Raw genomic sequence first — 18,765 nt, forward strand, 5'->3', positions numbered from 1 at the left:
CTTGATGGAAGAATGTTCCAGATTCTAAATTGAGGACTTCATTAATGGCATTATTACTGTGTTATGATTGTTAAAAAACATTTCCTGTAAGATACACACTACATATTAAGGTCGGCCATCATTCCTGTTAAAAGATTTTTACCAAGCTTAAAATGAAGCTTTGTGTTTGAAAGTTATAATAAGCTCAGATGAAGATGGTGGTTGTACATTATTTCATTTAGAAAATATAAAAATTCATTTTGTTTTGAAGCTAGGTGTTAAACTGGAGTAGCTACTATACCCCCAGAGAATGGGGCAGTTGTGCCCTTCCCTTGACATTCCTTTGTTGTTCAGTTCTTTAGAAGATTAATAATTGTTTTTTAATCCTGAGAGATTAAACATTAGACTTGTTAAGAAAACAAAAATGAAACTGTAACCAAAATTTTAAAATAAAGTTTTTTAAAAAAAATACCTGATTTTTAGATATTTTTTTGTTCTTGTCTATTTCAATTGGTTTATTATAATAGGGCCCGAACTCCAAGTCAAGGTACTAGAAATGATTAAGAATTCATTTTTAAATGGTTATTTTTGTGATTTACAGTAAAATGGTACCTTTTCATTTGTGAAATGGTATGTAAATGTTAGTGAATGTCATTTAAGTTTGATATATTGGCACAAAAAAAATCCCACTCCATTTTAATCTAGTAGTATTATAAAGTCTATTTAACCTTGAAACTAACTTTGAACCCCTCAAATTATCTACCCTTGGGAGATGTGGGAACAATTAAATCAGTCTATTTTGACGTGCTATTTTAAAAAATAATTGTGATGTAGAATTCATGAAACATTTACAGGCATTCTCTTTCCACTATGGCCTGTTTATCCACTGACCCTAAAGTCGGTCTTTTAACACAGTATTGTTGGAACAAAATTTCACCGAGGCAGCCATTAAAATTTCTTTGTAATGCCACTGAAAAATTAGATTGTTAGATTACTTTAGCATGTTAATTTTTACGTTTTGAGTTTTGTTTATATTTATACTAATTAATACTAATGTGGCATTACCGAGTTCTAAAAATTATAGTCAATTCCTTGTGATCTAGGCCACTGACTATTTTAAAGAAAAAAAATTTTAACTTTTACATAAGGGATTGTGGGCGTTTGGTAACCAGTCACAAAGTTCCAATGTTTTTGAAATATTTGTGTTAACATTTGATAGGCAGAATAAAGATGAAGGAAAGAAGCCAGAAGTTAAGAAAGTGGAGAAGAAGCGAGGTTAGTTATTTCACTTTCTAAGATGTATAAAATTGTATTCTACACAGAAAGGAAGTTTTACAGACACCTAACTGTATAGGTTTTGAAATTGGTCATTTTATGTTCTTATCCTACAAGTATACATTTCAAATCCCTAATGGATTCTATATACCTTGCACTGTTTTTAAGTGTTATCAGGTGAACTTGCTAAGGAGTCTTATTATTTTACTGCTCAATATATGATGAAGTCAAATTTTTATAACATTGCCTAAAGCTAGATGTTTTACCATTTCTGACAAATCTGGTTTCAGATGGATTTTTTAGTTTCGGTTAAATGTGTAAGGGTGAAGCAGTGCCTTAAGGATTGCAGAAGAGGAGTTATTGGATGCAGACTGCTTTTTTTTAGCAACATGCAGCTAGATGGTGATTCTTTGCTTATATGATGAATGTTGGTTTCCTAACTACTAAAAATGGCAGATAACTTCTTGATGTAGACAGATTACAAAGAACATTTTTAAAAATTTACCAAACCTTTCCATTATAGTTTGCTTAGATTATACAAAAATACTGGTTTTGGAAAATCTATTTACTGTGTTTCACATTTTAATTTATAGAAACATCAATGGATTCTCGACTTCAAAGGATACATGCTGAAATTAAAAATTCACTCAAAATTGATAATCTTGTAAGTGTTTAATACCTCATTTAAAAATACAGTGCTGCTTTTATAGCTTCATATTTTATTTTCTCACATGATTTTATAAGTGTAAATTTGAGATAACAGACTATTACTGGTTACTTTGTACTGCCTTGTTATTTGAGATTTTAAAAGTAATCTCTAGAAATAGATTATATGGGTTGTGGTAATTAACAGTTATGAAATTACTATTTTGTCATGAAGGATGTGAACAGATGTATTGAGGCCTTGGATGAACTTGCTTCACTTCAGGTCACAATGCAGCAAGCTCAAAAACACACAGAGATGATTACAACACTGAAAAAAGTAAGTGATTTTGAGTTATGTAGATTTTAAAAATTTCCTCATTATCACCACTTCATTAAGTAACATTTAAAGAATTAATTATGAGTATGTTTTGTTTTCTCAGATACGGCGATTCAAAGTTAGTCAGGTTATCATGGAAAAGTCTACAATGTTGTATAACAAGTTTAAGAACATGTTTTTGGTTGGTGAAGGAGATTCTGTGATCACACAAGTGCTGAATAAATCTCTTGCCGAACAAAGGCAGCATGAGGAAGCAAATAAAACCAAAGATCAAGGGAAGAAAGGGCCAAACAAAAAGCTAGAAAAGGAACAAACAGGTATGTGCTAATTGTTCGCTGGAACTACTTTTTAAAAATGGCTTCAATATTTAATCCTATTAATACCTTATCTATATTAAATGATGAGAAAGTCTCATAAAGCCCTTAGCAGAACATGATCAGCCTTAGCTTCTGGGTTTCTTTTTCATCCCTAAGTTTTCATCAAGTTTAAATTAGTAGTAGTAGTGGTTGCTATTCTCTTTCCATTTAAATTAGGAAACATTTCTAACCTATACAGAAGTCGAGGGAAATGAACTTCCCATGTCCCCATCACTCAGCTTCTGCAATTATCAATACATGAGCATTGCTTTTTTATATCCCCATCAAGTTTCTCTGTGACACCCCTGAAGATTATTTTGAAGCAAATTCCAGATACACTATTTCAATCATAAATATTTTAGGAGGTATATATGACCGACGCTTAAAACAGAATCCATAGTTACAGGCATACCCCACAGGTTTGGTTCCAGACTACTGTAATAAAGTGAGTCACATGAGTTTTTTGGTTTCCCAGGGTGTATAAAAGTTTTTTACCCTATACTGTGTTAAGTGTGCAGTAGGATTATGTCTAAAAAAACAGTGTACATACGTTAATAAAAAAAAATACTTCGTTGCTAAGAAAATGTTAACAAATCATCCGGAGCCTTCAGTGAGTCATAGTAATAACATCAAATATCACTTGACCACAGATCACTGTAACAAATATAACAAAAGTCAAAAAGTTTGAAATACTGTGAGAATTACCAAAATGTGACACAGAGAAGTGGAGTGATCAAATGCTGTTGGGAAAATGGTGCTGATAAACATGCTTGATGCAGGATTGACACAAACGTTGAATTTGTAAAAAAAAAAAAAAAAATGCAGTATCTATGAAGCACAGCAAAGTCAAGCGCAATAAATCGAGGTCTGCCTGTACCATTAGCCACTTCCCCCCAAATTAGCAGCTTCTCCAATTCCACGGTACTAAAACATCTTAGCAGCAACTGCTTAATGTAGAAAAAAATGTTCCGAAGGAGTTGAATTTTGTTACTCACTTATTAGGGAATGATATAGGTCTCCTTAGAGATTTGTTAATGAAATAATATTTACAGGGAAGCCCTCATCATTTTGTCATAAGAGACGAAATCATGTTAATTAACTATTTTGCCACGTTTTGTTGTTAAATACAAAATTTTACTGTGATTCACATTGCTTTTTCTAAGAACTAGAATAAATCATAATGCTCCAAAGAGTTGTACCACCCTTTCGTGTTCCTGATAACAGTAACAAATGGAATAATCAGATTAGTAACCTACTTCTTATATGGACAGATATATGTAGTAACCCTGTTTCTTATTGTGCCTTGTCTACCCAAAGGATTACAATGTAATTTCAAATAAAATACAGTATTAGAAACTTTGGGACTATGTTTTATTTTTGATTTTGGGTCTTTCAAGACATCTTAAAATATGAGAAGCTCTAACAGTTTTTCCATTGAAATCTTTATAAAGGTTCAAAGACTCTAAATGGAGGATCGGATGCTCAAGACAGTAATCAACCACAACATAATGGAGACAGCAATGAAGAAAGCAAAGACCACCACGAGGCCAGCATTAAGAAAAAGTGAGGACATGTTTTAGTGGGTTGTGATGTATGTTTTAATTTTTAAATCACATTGCTGTTCCAAGGTTATTTGTGTAAGGGATTATATTTTCATCACTCACTTCCTCAATTCAGGATTCAAGACGCAAATTAAAATGGCCAAGCCGTAAAGAAACTTCACTTAAAACTAATATGCCACTGTATTCAAGGGAATAGAGCAAGGCAGGAATCCTGTTTAAAAAAAATAACTATTCCTTGGACTTCTTCCACTGATAGCACCTTTAATAATGACCCATGTCCATACTTCTTGAATTTTGACAGGATACAGAAATTAGATCTAGAATCATAGGCTGTGTTGTATTATCATACCCACTCTAAAATAACTAGATATGTAACCGTAGTTATCCAAATCTTGGTTTGTCCACTGTACACTTGAAGGACTTGGAATCAAACATCCTTTCTAATTCTGAAATTCAGGGAAATCTTGTCTGTGTGTATATTACCCTCTCTTCTTAAGATTTATAATATGTTGGTATCACAGATATAACATTTTCATGTTCTTTAAAGAGAATTCATTTTAAAGCTGGAAGTGGTGGGAAAGGGCCTGGGCCATGATGCTTCCCTGGGTTATTTTGCTTGATGTGCATATTACTTTGGGAAGAAGACACAACATGGTAAAATAAAATTTTGAACAAAAGATGACAATTAACAATAAGTCACGGAAAAAATTCTTTTGGTGATTTTAAAAACAAATGCACAGATTTAATATCTTTTTTCCTCCTGAGGAAAAAAAATCCTATCCCAGTTGTCACACCTTTCTTTCCCCCTTTTCTTTAGGCCATCCAGTGAAGAGAGAGAGACTGAAATATCTCTGAAGGATTCTACACTAGATAACTAGGTTGACATACCTGGAATATAAAGAACATTTGAGAAGTTTGTAATGGTTTTCATTGGAAATATTTAGACTGCTGAAAGTTTTAAATTTTTATAAGCATAGGTTTTGATGTTTAAAACTTGCTTTGAGGGAGAAATCTCCTTACCTTTGTTTAAAAGTGACTAAACATTGCTAATTGTACTTGTGCAGTATTAACAGCTACATTATACAGTAAATGTGAGGGGAAGTCCATTTTAGGAAATGTTAAACTGCTTTTCCAGACATTGGTTGTAGTATATTTTCAATTAGTGTGTGTATGTTAATGTGTAATTGATAGTAGAAAAAGGTTACATTTTTAAAACTGCTACTTGTATAAACCTTTCCTCTCTTCCCAAATACTGTGGGTTTTGTGCATAGTTTTTACAAATCTTGGATTTACCAGACTGTCTTTTCATTGTTTGTGGGTTTTGTAGAAGTTAATCATTTTTACAGTAGATAAAATGTTACTTCTATACAAGTATTCACTCCCTCCCTTCTTTTATCAAAAGTTAATTTTAATCTCAGTCTACATTGTGCTACATTATCCTGCTGCTTTGTAACAATGTGTGGTCTGTATGCCTTTTTGTATGACAACTAGATATCCAACTGACGTTGAACTGTTCTACGGGGTACAAAACTCATGTTAACTTTTGAAGGTAATTTAGTTTTGTGGCTGGGAATTCAGTGAAGTCACATGAGTTTCCTGCAGCGAGCAGGAGTATATATAGGAATGAATCTGGCTTTAGGGTTCAACCATTTAAGATCCTTTACAGGCACTAGTAGCTGAAACTGAAAACTAAATGATAAAAGTTTATTTTTGAGAAATGTCTCGAGTTTCTGAATTTTTTTAAAAGTCACACATTAAAGAAGTCACTAAGTATTTTTTTAATTGGAAAAAATGCAATCCATAATGCTTTTGCAGTAAATAAAAGTAAATACTATATAAGGAAACTAACCTATTTGAAAACATGGCTATACCAGAAGGGAATTTTTATTTCTATGTCATACATGTGACAGGATTGCAAAAAGTGGAAACACAGTAGACAAAAGTAAAGGAGTTGTCTGTATATTCATGGATATGGACTAAATCAGGGTGAACCAAGGTTAACACAAAATTTAAGGGTAACTTAACAGATAGCATTTCTAAGATATTTTGAATACTAGGTCAGTTGGTGGTTTGCAGTAGCTTAAAAGACACTTCTCATGTTTAGAAACTGAATATGGGAAAAAGGCTTAATTACCAGTGTTTGCATGTGACATGCATCGTATGCTTTGACCTCTCGGGTAATTGTTTTCATCTATAGATGAAAAGTTTGAAACATTTCAGTAATTGGAGTTTTGCTTTTGAGAGGTCTTACAATGGAACTAGGACCCACTGTTTTGAGGGAACTCTTGCTATTATATCTGTTTGGTCCTTAATACAATTTAAATTTGGACAGATTTATTCTAGTTAAGCCATAAGTGTCAACATGTAAACTTGTTTTGATTAAAGAATTTTTCTATCAAAGTCTACTAGTAAATTACTTCTTTGCCACTTATAAAACTGTGCTAGAATTCTGGATTTGCTTCCAAGAGAGTATACTTGGTCATAGAAACTGTATTATTTGGGGACACAGGGTTACTAAAACGTAAGCTCAAAATGATAAAAATAAAGGAAATGTTATCTTTTGGTTTACCCTTCCTTTTTTTTCGGTGACCCAACGGATCTATATAGTTCTACCAAGAAACCACAGACTATTCAAATGCTGGAGAGAAATATAGTAGCATTCTGATTATTTATGTCTACTTTTATGGGCTGACCTTGCTCTAGCCAGTTGATGCATGTAGCGTTAAAACACTGTTGCCTTCTCTTTACCCTCATTTCAAGAAAAAATTTTTTTGTCATAGGTTGATTCACAGATAACTACTATTCTCAGAACTCTTAAGAAAAAGTCATATAAACCGGTATCAATTTTTGGGAGCACTGGCTCAATTTAAATTTGTATTTGACCAAAACTACATAGCTGAACAAGTCAGTAAGAGATACTTTAAATGAGATAGCTAGCCCCAACCCAAACGTATTTTTTTTAATATATAAGCAACATCTCTTCTGTGATTTTTTTTTTTAACCATCAGATAACGTTTAAAAGAGTAAGTTACACATGACTCAGCAGAATCAGTTGTTGCATGTTTTCTCAGCTGTTCTAGAGAAATTTCATATGTATCATCTAAAATGGAGAACCTGAAACAGCTTGATTGGAATGATTTCAAATAGTAGGATGATAGATTTTATCCAGTTTTTGCTGATACATTGATTGTAGTGTACCCATACACACTTACCTGGTTAAAGACGTCAGGTCAAGATCAGATCTGCCATCTAATCCTGTACAAGAGCAAAGGCTTTTACAGGGCTCTGTGAGGGCTTCACTAATACAACTTATCCAGAGAAATGATCTATTGGAAATAGCAAACCCATAATTACATATTAAGAAATGGAGAAGCTGCTATATAGTCCAAAATGTGTTTACATATTTATGCTGTGTAATTTTCCAACCTTAGAGACGATAGAGACACTGCAATTTGATTGGGAGAAAGGTCAAATTATCCTTAAAGGATACTGAAGCCTAAAATAGGTATTGCTTTTCTAGGTAATCATTTTGTGCCTGTCCATTCACTAGTATATCAAAATTCCATTCATTTCTAACTACAGAGGATGCTGATTAGTAAGTTCATAACATTTTCATGTTTGCCTTCTTCAGATAAAATGTTGACTGTAGTTTGTCATGTGTTTAAAACTGAATTTTACAGCTACAAAAATCCCTGATTCAAAACATCTTAAATATGCCTACTTCAAAGTTAGGGGTTTCTTTTGAGTTGAACGTAGTGGGAGACCTGTATAACTGATATGCAATACATTGGCAAGTTCTGAGAGTAATATGGTAGGCCTTTAGACCGCACCAGGAAATGATAATAGAAGGGTATCTGAGCCTTTGTAACCTCGGTGAAGAAGTTAACCTTAAGAACCATCAGAATAATAATCTCAAAGAAGAACAAAATAAGAATTTCAATAGCAGTAATGCTTTAACTGACAGCCTTCTTTGCCAGTAAAATAAATTGATTGGTACCACGCATGGATTAATGCTGCTTTGTGACAATCCACTTTCTGGAATTTGCTGTTTTGAGATATGAAATGATGAAAATAAAAGTAAACAGACCCTTGCATACTAATGGAAGACCTATAAGGAATGCAGTTTAAAAATAAAGGAAGCAAAAATTCATTTTTACCTGTGGAACTTTAAAGAATTAGATAAATCTTTGGTTTTCCAGCAGGATTTTCAATCTGTTCTAATTCAGCATCATTGGAAACATGAAAGTAAACATGCAGGCAATAACAGCCAGCCAGCCATGGAGGGACCTCTTATTTCCTTATGCTGATTTTCTGGTGTATTGACTGAATCAGTGAATATGCTCACCGCTAGAAACAGGTCCTTGTCTTCTACATACCAATCGACTTAATTGACTTATGTGGCATTTAAGTCCATAAAACATTTCACTGTCAACCTTTTAATAAACACACAGTCTTTTAGGCTTCATCAGTTTTTGATTTATATGGTAAATGTTCTTAGCCATCCAGGGAAAGTGGAATTCAGCCGAATTTAAATATAACCTAGAAGAGAGAACGTGAAATTTAAGTACAACACATTTAAAATGTTTAATTCTGTTTAATATTTTTCCAGCATTCCTAAAAGTATTAAACAGAATTAAATTTTCCACCAAAAAAGATTTCCAGAAAACATTTCAATATAGGTAGCTACAATTTTCTCTCACGGAGCTAGACCTCAGAATTTATCAAAGTTGCCCTTTGGCCCAGAATGAGAATAGGATAACTAGACTATCATAACCAGAAGAATGAAGAGCTGGGATAGAAAAACAATTGTGTTTTTGTATACAGGATGCTGTGTATTATTGCCTAAGAATCGTGATCCACAGCTAGCAATCCATAGGATCTTGATTTCCCATGTCCATTCATTAGTCATATTAGATAAAATCTATTTCTTTAAATCATAAAAATATTAAATTGGCATACATTTTAAACTAATAGCATTTGTGATTCCAAAAACTTCTGGTCAAGAAATGAAGCTTCAGTTTAAGTTACTTCTGTGAAGGTATGAGTGTATACTCAAGATCTTTATACATTCGTTATTCGTGTAGTGAGTCTTTCTGAAGTGTTAAGTGTGCCTAGTTTCTACCAAAACAAAACCTAACATTACAAAAGCGCTCAGTGTAAGATTAAATTACACAATAGCTACTCTTAATATTGTATTTATTAAATAGTCTGCTTTTATTCTTAACTTCTCCCTCATTTTTATTACAGATATTTGAAGGATCTTTACCTTGGAAGCCTCATGGTACAAGGTGTAGCGCTCACATTCTTCAAAGAATTTTCAAAACACTTCCATCACTTGATGTATAATGACAGATGAGCAAAAAGCCCTCTGGACAAAGAGTGAATAGGCATACTACAGACTGGGAGAAAACCAGAATACTTGTATCTGACAAAGGATTTGTACTCAGGATACATAAAGCACTCCTACAAATCAATGAGACAACTCAAAAATGGGCAAAAAAGCACTGAATAAAAACTATACTTTGGAATATTAAAATAATTTAATATATTTCAAAACATTTAAACACATTTAAGTTGCTTAATAAGAAGACCTGTGATTTGAACTTTCTTTGCTGGGGTGGTAACTTCAGCTGATTGTTTCAGGTGGATCCTGCTCCTCACTGGCACTTCTTGGAAGTAAAGGGTACACATTTTGATATTAACTAAAGGTTCCAGGATCAACATAAGGATAAGCGAGGAATTCCCCCAATTTGTTGCCTTCTGAATCATAGTGGAGCATTCGGAAGCAAACATCACAAAAGAAACATGGGTCCTCTGGTGCAAAACTGTCATTGTTCGTCACCCATCTGTAGTTAAAAAAGATGTATATTATTATAATCGACTTTTTCATGCTTTAATATGCTGCAGTAGTTATGACCTGTAATAATATGTATACATAACATTCCCACTATTGCCTTATTTTAGCTTATTTATATAGTCCTTTATATAATTTTGTATACACATGTATACATACAGACATATCACTACCAATACTCCACAAGGCAAAAGGACAACTGTTGTCTGAAAGACTTCTCCTTAAAGGTAAGTAGAAAAGAATGTAAATCCATACTTGAAAGCATCACATACTTGCCATGACATACCTATCCTTCAAATAACTGTTAACATAAACACAAATGTTTTCTTCTAATAGGCCATCTTGAAAATGCATAATATTAGATACTACAGACTTGATAAACTTTTTGCTTAATCTTTCTAACTGGTAAATTAGTACTGGTTAACTTGAAAACTCCAGCTTTTTTTTCTTTTTTAACATCTTTATTGGAGTATAATTGCTTTACAATGCTGTGTTAGTTTCTGCTGAATAACAAAGTAAATCCGCTATACATATACATATATCCCCATATCCCCTCCCTCTTGGGTCTCCCTCCCACCTCTCTAGGTGGTCACAAAGCACCCAGCTGATCTCCCTGTGCTATGCAGCCGCTTTCCACTAGCTAGCTATTTTACATTTGGTACAAGTCAATGCCACTCTCTCACTTGGTCCCAGCTTACCCTTCCCCCTCCCCGTGTCCTCAAGTCCATTCTCTACGTCTGCATCTTTATTCCTGTCCTGCCCCTAGGTTTGTCAGAACCATTTTTTTTTTTTAGATTCCATATATATGTTAGCATACAGTATTTGTTTTTCTCTTTCTGACTTAGTTTACTCTGTATGACAGACTCTAGGTCCATCCACCTCACTACAAATAAATTTCATTTCTTTTTATGGCTGAGTAATATTCCATTGTATATATGTGCCACATCTTCTTTATCCATTCATTGTCGATGGACACTTAGGTTGCTTCCATGTCCTGGCTATTGTAAATAGTGCTGCAATGAACATTGTGGTACATGTCTCTTTCTGAATTATGGTTTTCTCAGGGTATATGCCCAGTAGGAGGATTGCTGGGTCATATGGTAGTTCTGTTTTTAGTTTTTTAAGGAACCTCCATACTGTTCTCCATAGTGGCTGTATCAACTTACATTCCCACCAACAGTGCAAGAGGGTTCCCTTTTCTCCACACCCTCTCCAGCATTTATTGTCTGTAGATTTTTTGATGATGGCCATTCTGACCGGTGTGAGGTGATACCTCACTGTAAAAACTCCAGGTTTTTAACCTAGAATTTAGGATTAAAATGTTACAGAGTATATACAAATGGGAATATGGGCAACATTATTCAAATGAGATTTTGGTTTTTGACCTGAAATGTCACATTAAGTGAAAATGATATTTTTCAGTCTATCTGAATTCTGCATCCCATGGATTGTTTTGACATCCCCTGATTTCCATTTTGATCTGATAACTGATTTATCATGTTTTCCTATTGATCATTTAGAAAAGCATATTGTGAATATATGCAAGTCAATCAATGTGATACACCATATTAAGAAATTGAAGGATGAAAACCATATGATCATCTCAATAGAAAAAATAGAAAAAATCTGAAAGAGAAATTAAGGAAACACTCCCATTTACCACTGCAACAAAAAGAATAAAATACCTAGGAATAAACCTACCTAAGGAGACAAAAGATCTGTATGCAGAAAACTATAAGACGATGAAAGAAATTAAAGATGATACAAACAGATGGAGAGATATACCATGTTCTTGGATTGGAAGAATCAACATTGTGAAAATGACTATACTACCCAAAGCAATCTACAGATTCAATGCAATCCCTATCAAACTACCAATGGCATTTTTCACAGAACTAGAACAAAATATTTAACAATTTGCATGAAAACACAAAAGACCCCGAATAGCCCAAGCAATCTTGAGAAAGAAAAACGGAGCTGGAGGAATCAGGCTCCCAGACTTCAGACTATACTACAAAGCTACAGTAATCAAGACAGTATGGTACTGGCACAAAAACAGAAATATAGATCAATGGAACCGGATAGAAAGCCCAGAGATAAACCCATGCACGTATGGTCACCTTATTTTTGATAAAGGAGTCAAGAACATACAATGGAGAAAAGACAGCCTCTTCAATAACTGGTGCTGGGAAAACTGGACAGCTACATGTAAAAGAATGAAATTAGAACACTCCCTAACACCATACACAAAAATAAACTCAAAATGGATTAAAGACCTAAGTGTAAGGCCAGACACTATCAAACTCTCAGAGGAAAACATAGGCAGAACACTCTATGACATAAATCACAGCAAGATTCTTTTTGACCCACCTCCTAGAGAAATGGAAATAAAAACAAAAATAAACAAATGGGACCTAATGAAACTTAAAAGCTTTTGCACAGCAAAGGAAACCATAAACAAGACGAAAAGACAACCCTCAGAATGGGAGAAAATATTTGCAAATGAAGCAACTGACAAAGGATTAATCTCCAAAATTTACAAGCAGCTCATGCAGCTCAATATCAAGAAAACAAACAACCCAATCCAAAAGTCGGCAGAAGACCTAAATAGACATTTCTCCAAAGAAGGTATACAGATAGCCAACAAACACATGAAAGGATGCTCAACATCCACTAATCACTAGAGAACTGCAAACCAAAACTACAATGAGGTATCACCTCACACCGGTCAGAATGGCCATCATCAAAAAATCTACAAACAAAAAATGCTGGAGAGGGTGTGGTGGAGTAAAAGGAACCCTCCTGCACTGTTGGTGGGAATGTAAATTGATACAGCCATTATGGAGAACAGTATGGAGGTTCCTTAAAAAACTAAAAACAGAACTACCATACGACCCAGCAATCCCACTACTGGGCATACACCCTGAGAAAACCATAATTCAAAAAGCATCATGTACCACAATGTTCACTGCAGCTCTATTTACAATAGCCAGGACATGGAAGCAACCTAAGTGTCCATCAACAGATGAACGGATAAAGAAGATGCGGCACATATATACATGGAATATTACTCAGCCATAAAAAGAAACGAAACTGAGTTATTTGTAGTGAGGTGGATGGACCCAGAGTCTGTCATACAGAGTGAACTAAGTCAGAAAGAGAAAAATAAATACCGTACGGCTAACACATATATATGGAATCTTAAAAACAAAACAAAAAGGTTCTGAAGAACCTAGGGGCAGGACAGGAATAAAGACGCAGACGTAGAGAATGGACTTGAGGACACGGGGAGGGGAAAGGGTAAGCTGGGATGAAGTGAGACAGTGGCATTGACATATATACCCTACCAAATGTAAAATAGACAGCTAGTGGGAAGCAGCTGCATAGCCCAGGGAGATCAGCTCAGTGCTTTGTTACCACCTAGAGGGGTGGGATAGGGAGGGTGGGAGCGAGACGCAAGAGGGAGGAGATATGGGGATATATGTGTATGTATAGCTGACTCACTTTGTTATACAGCAGAAACTAACATACCATTGTAAAGCAATTATACTCCAATAAAGATGTTTAAAAAAAAAAAAAAGGGCTTCCCTGGTGGCGCAGTGGTTGGGAGTCTCCCTGCCGGTGCAGGGGACAGGGGTTCAGGCCCTGGTCTGGGGGGATCCTGCATGCCGCGGAGCGGCTAGGCCCGTGAGCCACAATTGCTGAGCCTGCGTGTCTGGAGCCTGTGCTCCGCAACAAGAGAGGCCGTGATGGTGAGAGGCCCGCGCACCGTGATGAGGAGTGGCCCCCACCTGCCACAACTGGAGAAAGCCCTCGTACAGAAACGAAGACCCAACACACCCATGGATAGATCAATAAATAAATAAAATTAAACTTTAAAAAAAAAAAAAAAGTAGAGCCAAGCCAGGGAGAGTTACTTTAAAAAAACAAAAACCAAAAAAAAACACTGTGGTGGGGAACCCAAAACAAACTGATGACACTAAATTCTTCCGTTTTCGTCTAAATGGCTTTTTGACTCTGAGCCACAGTTAAAACAAAATCTAAACATGCAAAACCACAAAATTTTATGAAACCATATTTTGACCTCATTAAAAATGAGATGCAGTGTTATTTTTATCATCGAGAAGCTGTGGATGAAGCCAATTTTGTAAACTGCTAACAAGAGGCAGAAAGAATATGGCTCCCTGATGACATACATCATCCAGCATAAATTATCAACCAAACTAAAGTTTGACCTAATCCCTGGACTTCCATTATACATAATTCCTTATTGTCTAAAACATGGCTCTAACTTACTAAACTGATTTGTACTACTGTTTGTACTGCTTTCGTACTAGATAAAACCCTTTATATTATTCATATTCCAGAGTGTAAATCCTCAATTCAAAACAGAAAAAAACTGAAATACCAAAAATCTAAAGTACTTGACTGTTAAAAACCAATACTTTTCAAGGAAAAAAACAGAATCACTTACCTAGCTGTGTACATTTTACAAACAAAACATTTTCTGGTCCAGAGCCAATGCTTCTTGATAAGAAGGGGATAGAGCGTCCTATCCAGGCAGTCATTATGATGCACAAGCCTTTTGTACATGAAAAAATAAATGATGATATTGTAGTGCAAATTTTTGTGATCCGTAATGAAATATATCCTTACCTCAAAATTAAGAACACGGTAGGTATATTTTTCAATTTACTGTGTTCCACAAAACACTTTCTCCAAAAGAGCATTTGGGATTAAACAATGTTTTCTTTCCTGGGAAACTTCCCAAATCCCTTTATGGCCATGTGCACTATGACTCTTAAGAGGGAAATACTGTAGGCAGCATTTCTTGAATGTACTCCTTCAGAGAATCCCTGCTTTGCTCAACACGTAGTACACAGTCTGAGCAAGTGTACTCAGTGCTATTTTACCTAGATTAAGTGGTTTTGTGTTACAAACATGGGTCTTCTTTTATTAAAAGAGCTCTCATTAAAATCCAAATCCGGCTTCCGTTATAATGTGAATTGGTAGGACTTTAGTTTTAGGTGTCAGAATTCAGAAATTTTAAGTGGGAGTCAGTTCTCACTATGCCACTAATCAGCTTAGTGGGTTTGGATAAATCCATTAACCATGCTGGACCCCAGATTCTTCATCTGAAAAATGAATGGAATGCACAACAGTATTTTAAAGGCCCCTGATAATTATAAAATTTGATTTTTCTTTTTTTTTAGTAAGAAAGGGTAGCAATATATTAACTTCACCATCAGAAAATGATTAATAAACTTTTAATAGTTTACCAACTATTAAACTATGGAATGGCACTGAATGATTAAATCCTCCTGTAAGATAAAAATTACTTGTAGTCAATTACATTAAAAAACTCCTTAGGAAACTCCTACAGTGCAAATGCTTATTAACAAGTGTAAATTGTTTTTCCAAGTTGCCTTGAATTTAAGGAATGACACTGTACAGCAATATGCCTACACTGTAAGAAATGTAAGGAGACTCAGATCACCAGAAAAAAGTCGACTGTCTTCCATCTTATGCTTATACTGAGGCACACTCCCCCTCATTTTAGTGAAGAGCAAGCAGAACATTTTATAAAAACTTAACACTTTATCAAAGAAGTAAACCTAAATAATTTTAAGTCATATAAATCTATGAGGTTTATGAGCTCTCCTGGCTCTTGCTTCATCAATTCTTCCCTAGAGGCAACTGTTTTCCATTCTTTTAACTGCCTCTTTTTAATTTGGCCCTTCAACATCCCTCTGCAGAACTACTAAACTTTGGTTAAATAGATATTTAATGTTTAAATTATGACAAATGAATTAAACATCCCCCTAAACCACAGAATTGACTATAGGTTCATTTTACTGTGTAACACTTTTGTTTTCTAGCTACTAATTCTCTCATGTTTGCATTTGCTTAGGTTTCAGTGTACCTGTCACTAATTCAGTTCCCTATTTGCTGACAGAATGGTAAACATGCTTTCCAAATGGGCTACACACCAACGGGAGGTCTAGCAGTCTCAGGACATGCTTCCTTCGTCCCCTGTCCTGCTCCAATCTCTGGACTAAGCTGTTCTCTAGGTCTGTTCTACAGCCATCATTCTGGGACTTCCCTTTCCCATCATTCTGAGAGTTCCTTTTATGTCTTATCTATTCTGCTTTGCATTCCATGTGTTCCTTTTTCAAGGTTTACTCTTTGTGTAAAGTACTTCTGGTAGCTTCCTGAGAATGAGGGCATGGGAGGTAAATTTTTAGAGACCAGTCACTAAAACCCCAAAAAAGTGGAAGCAGGGACTTTCTAAAACCATCAGAATGAGTATATCATTGCTCCATAAAAAAATCTGAATCGTCTCTCAGAAAAAATCAAGCCAAGGATAGAGCAGGGCTTATTCCTATATAGTGGTCTTTCATAAATTGAGATTTCCTAAATAAGGAAATGAATAGCCTTATTCATTAGAGGTACCAGCTATACAAAATTTATAACTAATCCCTAAATCTCATTTTAGACTATTTCATTCCTGACCACTCTAAATCTTTATCAAAGCATTAAGCCTTCATATTTGTCAAATATTAGAATTACTCTTCTCTTCCCCCAGTTCCCTTTTACCTCCTTCAAATTTTGGCAAAAAGAGAAGAAACCTAGAAATATAGCTGCAGATTTGCAAAGCAAAGGGCCTATCTGATATACAAAGTGGATGACTATTACCTGAATAATAGCTGCCCAATATACAAAGATAATTACTTATTTACAGATTTTTAACCCCTTAATAAACAGTAAAGTATTTCTTTTTTTATAATAAAAATCCAGCCTGTATTGTTTGTCTTTATACCAGCACTGTCATAAAATATAATTTTTAATATTTTTTAATGGAGGAAGGGGCCCATGGAGACTCACAGAAGTCAAACACTGTCCTCAGGCAAAGGAGAAGCTTCAGTTATTTTTCTTGGTTTTTGGCATATTCTACCATTTCAAATGGCTCACACTGGTTAATCACTAAAGTAATTATTACAGATTTTCCAAAAGACAAACAATAGAAGATGCAAATGGATGCAGAGTTGGTCACTGCATAGCAAGCAGTTATTTTTGCTGCTCCTGAACGAAACTGCAGTGATGATTACTTTTATTCCTCTTATTTCAAACAGACAAAACTACCTGTGCTTTTATACTGTGAAATAAAGAAAAGGAAAACAGGACAAATAACAAAATGTTCTGAGTTCTACCACTTACCTTATGTCAGTAATGACAACAACGTGTTCACAGTCTCCCTGGTGACAGTATAAGTATGGAAAACCCAGTTTAATACGCAAGTCATTGAAGGTGAAATCTTCCATCTTAGCAGTCTGAAACTTTCCATAGCCTCTATCATGGGACTCTGACCACTCAATGATGGTTCTGAGGAGGAAGACGGCAAGGCTGTATCACTGCTCCAAGCGGTTTGCAACGCGTATTTCATAAAAGCCGGCTCACCGAATTAACTGGACAGCTACCAACTTGAAATGAAAACCAGAGTGGCTGACACATGTTGCAAGTAGGAAGGAACTCTGAATTTTTCTGTATCCATTAGAGCAGCCGTTCTCAAAGTTAGGTCCTGAGACTCCCACAGAGGTTTGTGAGGTCAAAATTATCTTTACAGTAATCTTAAAACTCTTTTCAATTCTTATTCTCTCATAAACACCAATTTTCTGGAGGCTATGTGATGTGTGTTATCACTTCAGACTGAATGCAAAATGTATAACAACGTCACTCTTCTCACTATTTTATTTTGTTCTGGAAGTTATTTTTCACAAAATTGTTATTAATGGTAACTGTAACTTGACTATTTAAATTAGTTAATATTTTAAAATATTTCTTAGTTTCAATTTCTAATACAGTGAATATTTACAGCTATAACCCACATAAACAAAAGCTCTTTGGAGTCAATTATTTACAGGATAAAGGAGTGCGGAGGCCAAGTCTGAGAACTGCTGTATTAGAATATAGATACAAATGGCTATAATGAAAGAGTTTACATAAACACTCAGAAAAAATATACATATATACTCTATTTGCCAGGATACCAATAATAAAAGTATGGTAATACTTTTATGTAGATAACATGATGTCAGACATAGATTTTTCATGTTATATACATAAGCAACCTTACATACACATATCCACTCCAAACAGTATACATTGGACAAGCAGAAAAAAATAGTGAAAGATTAATTTACTATCACCTAAACATGAAGAACAGAGATTAATAAAGTGTTTAAGTGGGATTTAATCTTTTTTTTCAGATGTATCTAAGGCTCAACACAAGATTTACTATAATTTCTGAAACAGCAGATAATACATTTAAAAAATAATTCTAGATAGCTGGCAAAGATCTTGAAATGGTCTATGTATGTCTTTGGTAAGAAAATTTTCTTCTTGGGGTAAAAATTTGATTAACTTACTATAACCTAGGCCAACCAGATAACTTTGAAAATATTTTAAAAATTGAGAGATACTTTTTAACCCCAAAACAAACAAAAAACAATCTAACAAAATAATTCCTAGGGGGCTTCCCTGGTGGCGCAGTGGTTGAGAATCTGCCTGCCAATGCAGGGGACACGGGTTCGAGCCCTGGTCCGGGAAGATCCCACGTGCCACGGAGCAACTGGGCCCGTGAGCCACAATAACTGAGCCTGCGCGTCTGGAGCCTGTTCTCCGCAATAAGAGAGGCCGCGATAGTGAGAGGCCCGCGCACCGCGATGAAGAGTGGCCCCCACTTGCCACAACTAGAGA

At 35.0% G+C, this 18,765-nt stretch overlaps 2 protein-coding genes across 3 annotated transcripts in view; one reads left to right on the forward strand and one right to left on the reverse strand.

Annotated features, from left to right (window-relative positions):
• Positions 1-6,717, forward strand: part of PSIP1 (PC4 and SFRS1 interacting protein 1) — a 47,885-nt gene extending 41,168 nt beyond the window's left edge. Inside the window, exons 12-17 of the mRNA XM_036854146.1 lie at positions 1,199-1,254; positions 1,848-1,918; positions 2,135-2,236; positions 2,340-2,553; positions 4,044-4,155; positions 4,972-6,717. Coding sequence (XP_036710041.1) covers positions 1,199-1,254; positions 1,848-1,918; positions 2,135-2,236; positions 2,340-2,553; positions 4,044-4,155; positions 4,972-5,032 — 616 coding nt within the window. The 3' untranslated portion in view covers positions 5,033-6,717. The remainder of the gene's footprint in view (positions 1-1,198; positions 1,255-1,847; positions 1,919-2,134; positions 2,237-2,339; positions 2,554-4,043; positions 4,156-4,971) is intronic.
• A 2,955-nt stretch (positions 6,718-9,672) lies between these two features.
• Positions 9,673-18,765, reverse strand: part of SNAPC3 (small nuclear RNA activating complex polypeptide 3) — a 36,612-nt gene continuing 27,519 nt past the window's right edge. For both annotated transcript variants that reach the window (XM_036854724.1, XM_036854725.1), the window contains exons 7-9: positions 17,227-17,391; positions 14,483-14,590; positions 9,673-10,000 (exon numbers count right to left, since the gene is read on the reverse strand). In XM_036854724.1, the coding sequence (XP_036710619.1) occupies positions 9,853-10,000; positions 14,483-14,590; positions 17,227-17,391 (421 nt within the window). In that variant the 3' untranslated portion in view covers positions 9,673-9,852. The remainder of the gene's footprint in view (positions 10,001-14,482; positions 14,591-17,226; positions 17,392-18,765) is intronic.

Source organism: Balaenoptera musculus, chromosome 6, assembly GCF_009873245.2.
Source record: "Balaenoptera musculus isolate JJ_BM4_2016_0621 chromosome 6, mBalMus1.pri.v3, whole genome shotgun sequence".
In the NCBI taxonomy this organism is placed as follows: Eukaryota; Metazoa; Chordata; class Mammalia; order Artiodactyla; family Balaenopteridae; genus Balaenoptera; species Balaenoptera musculus.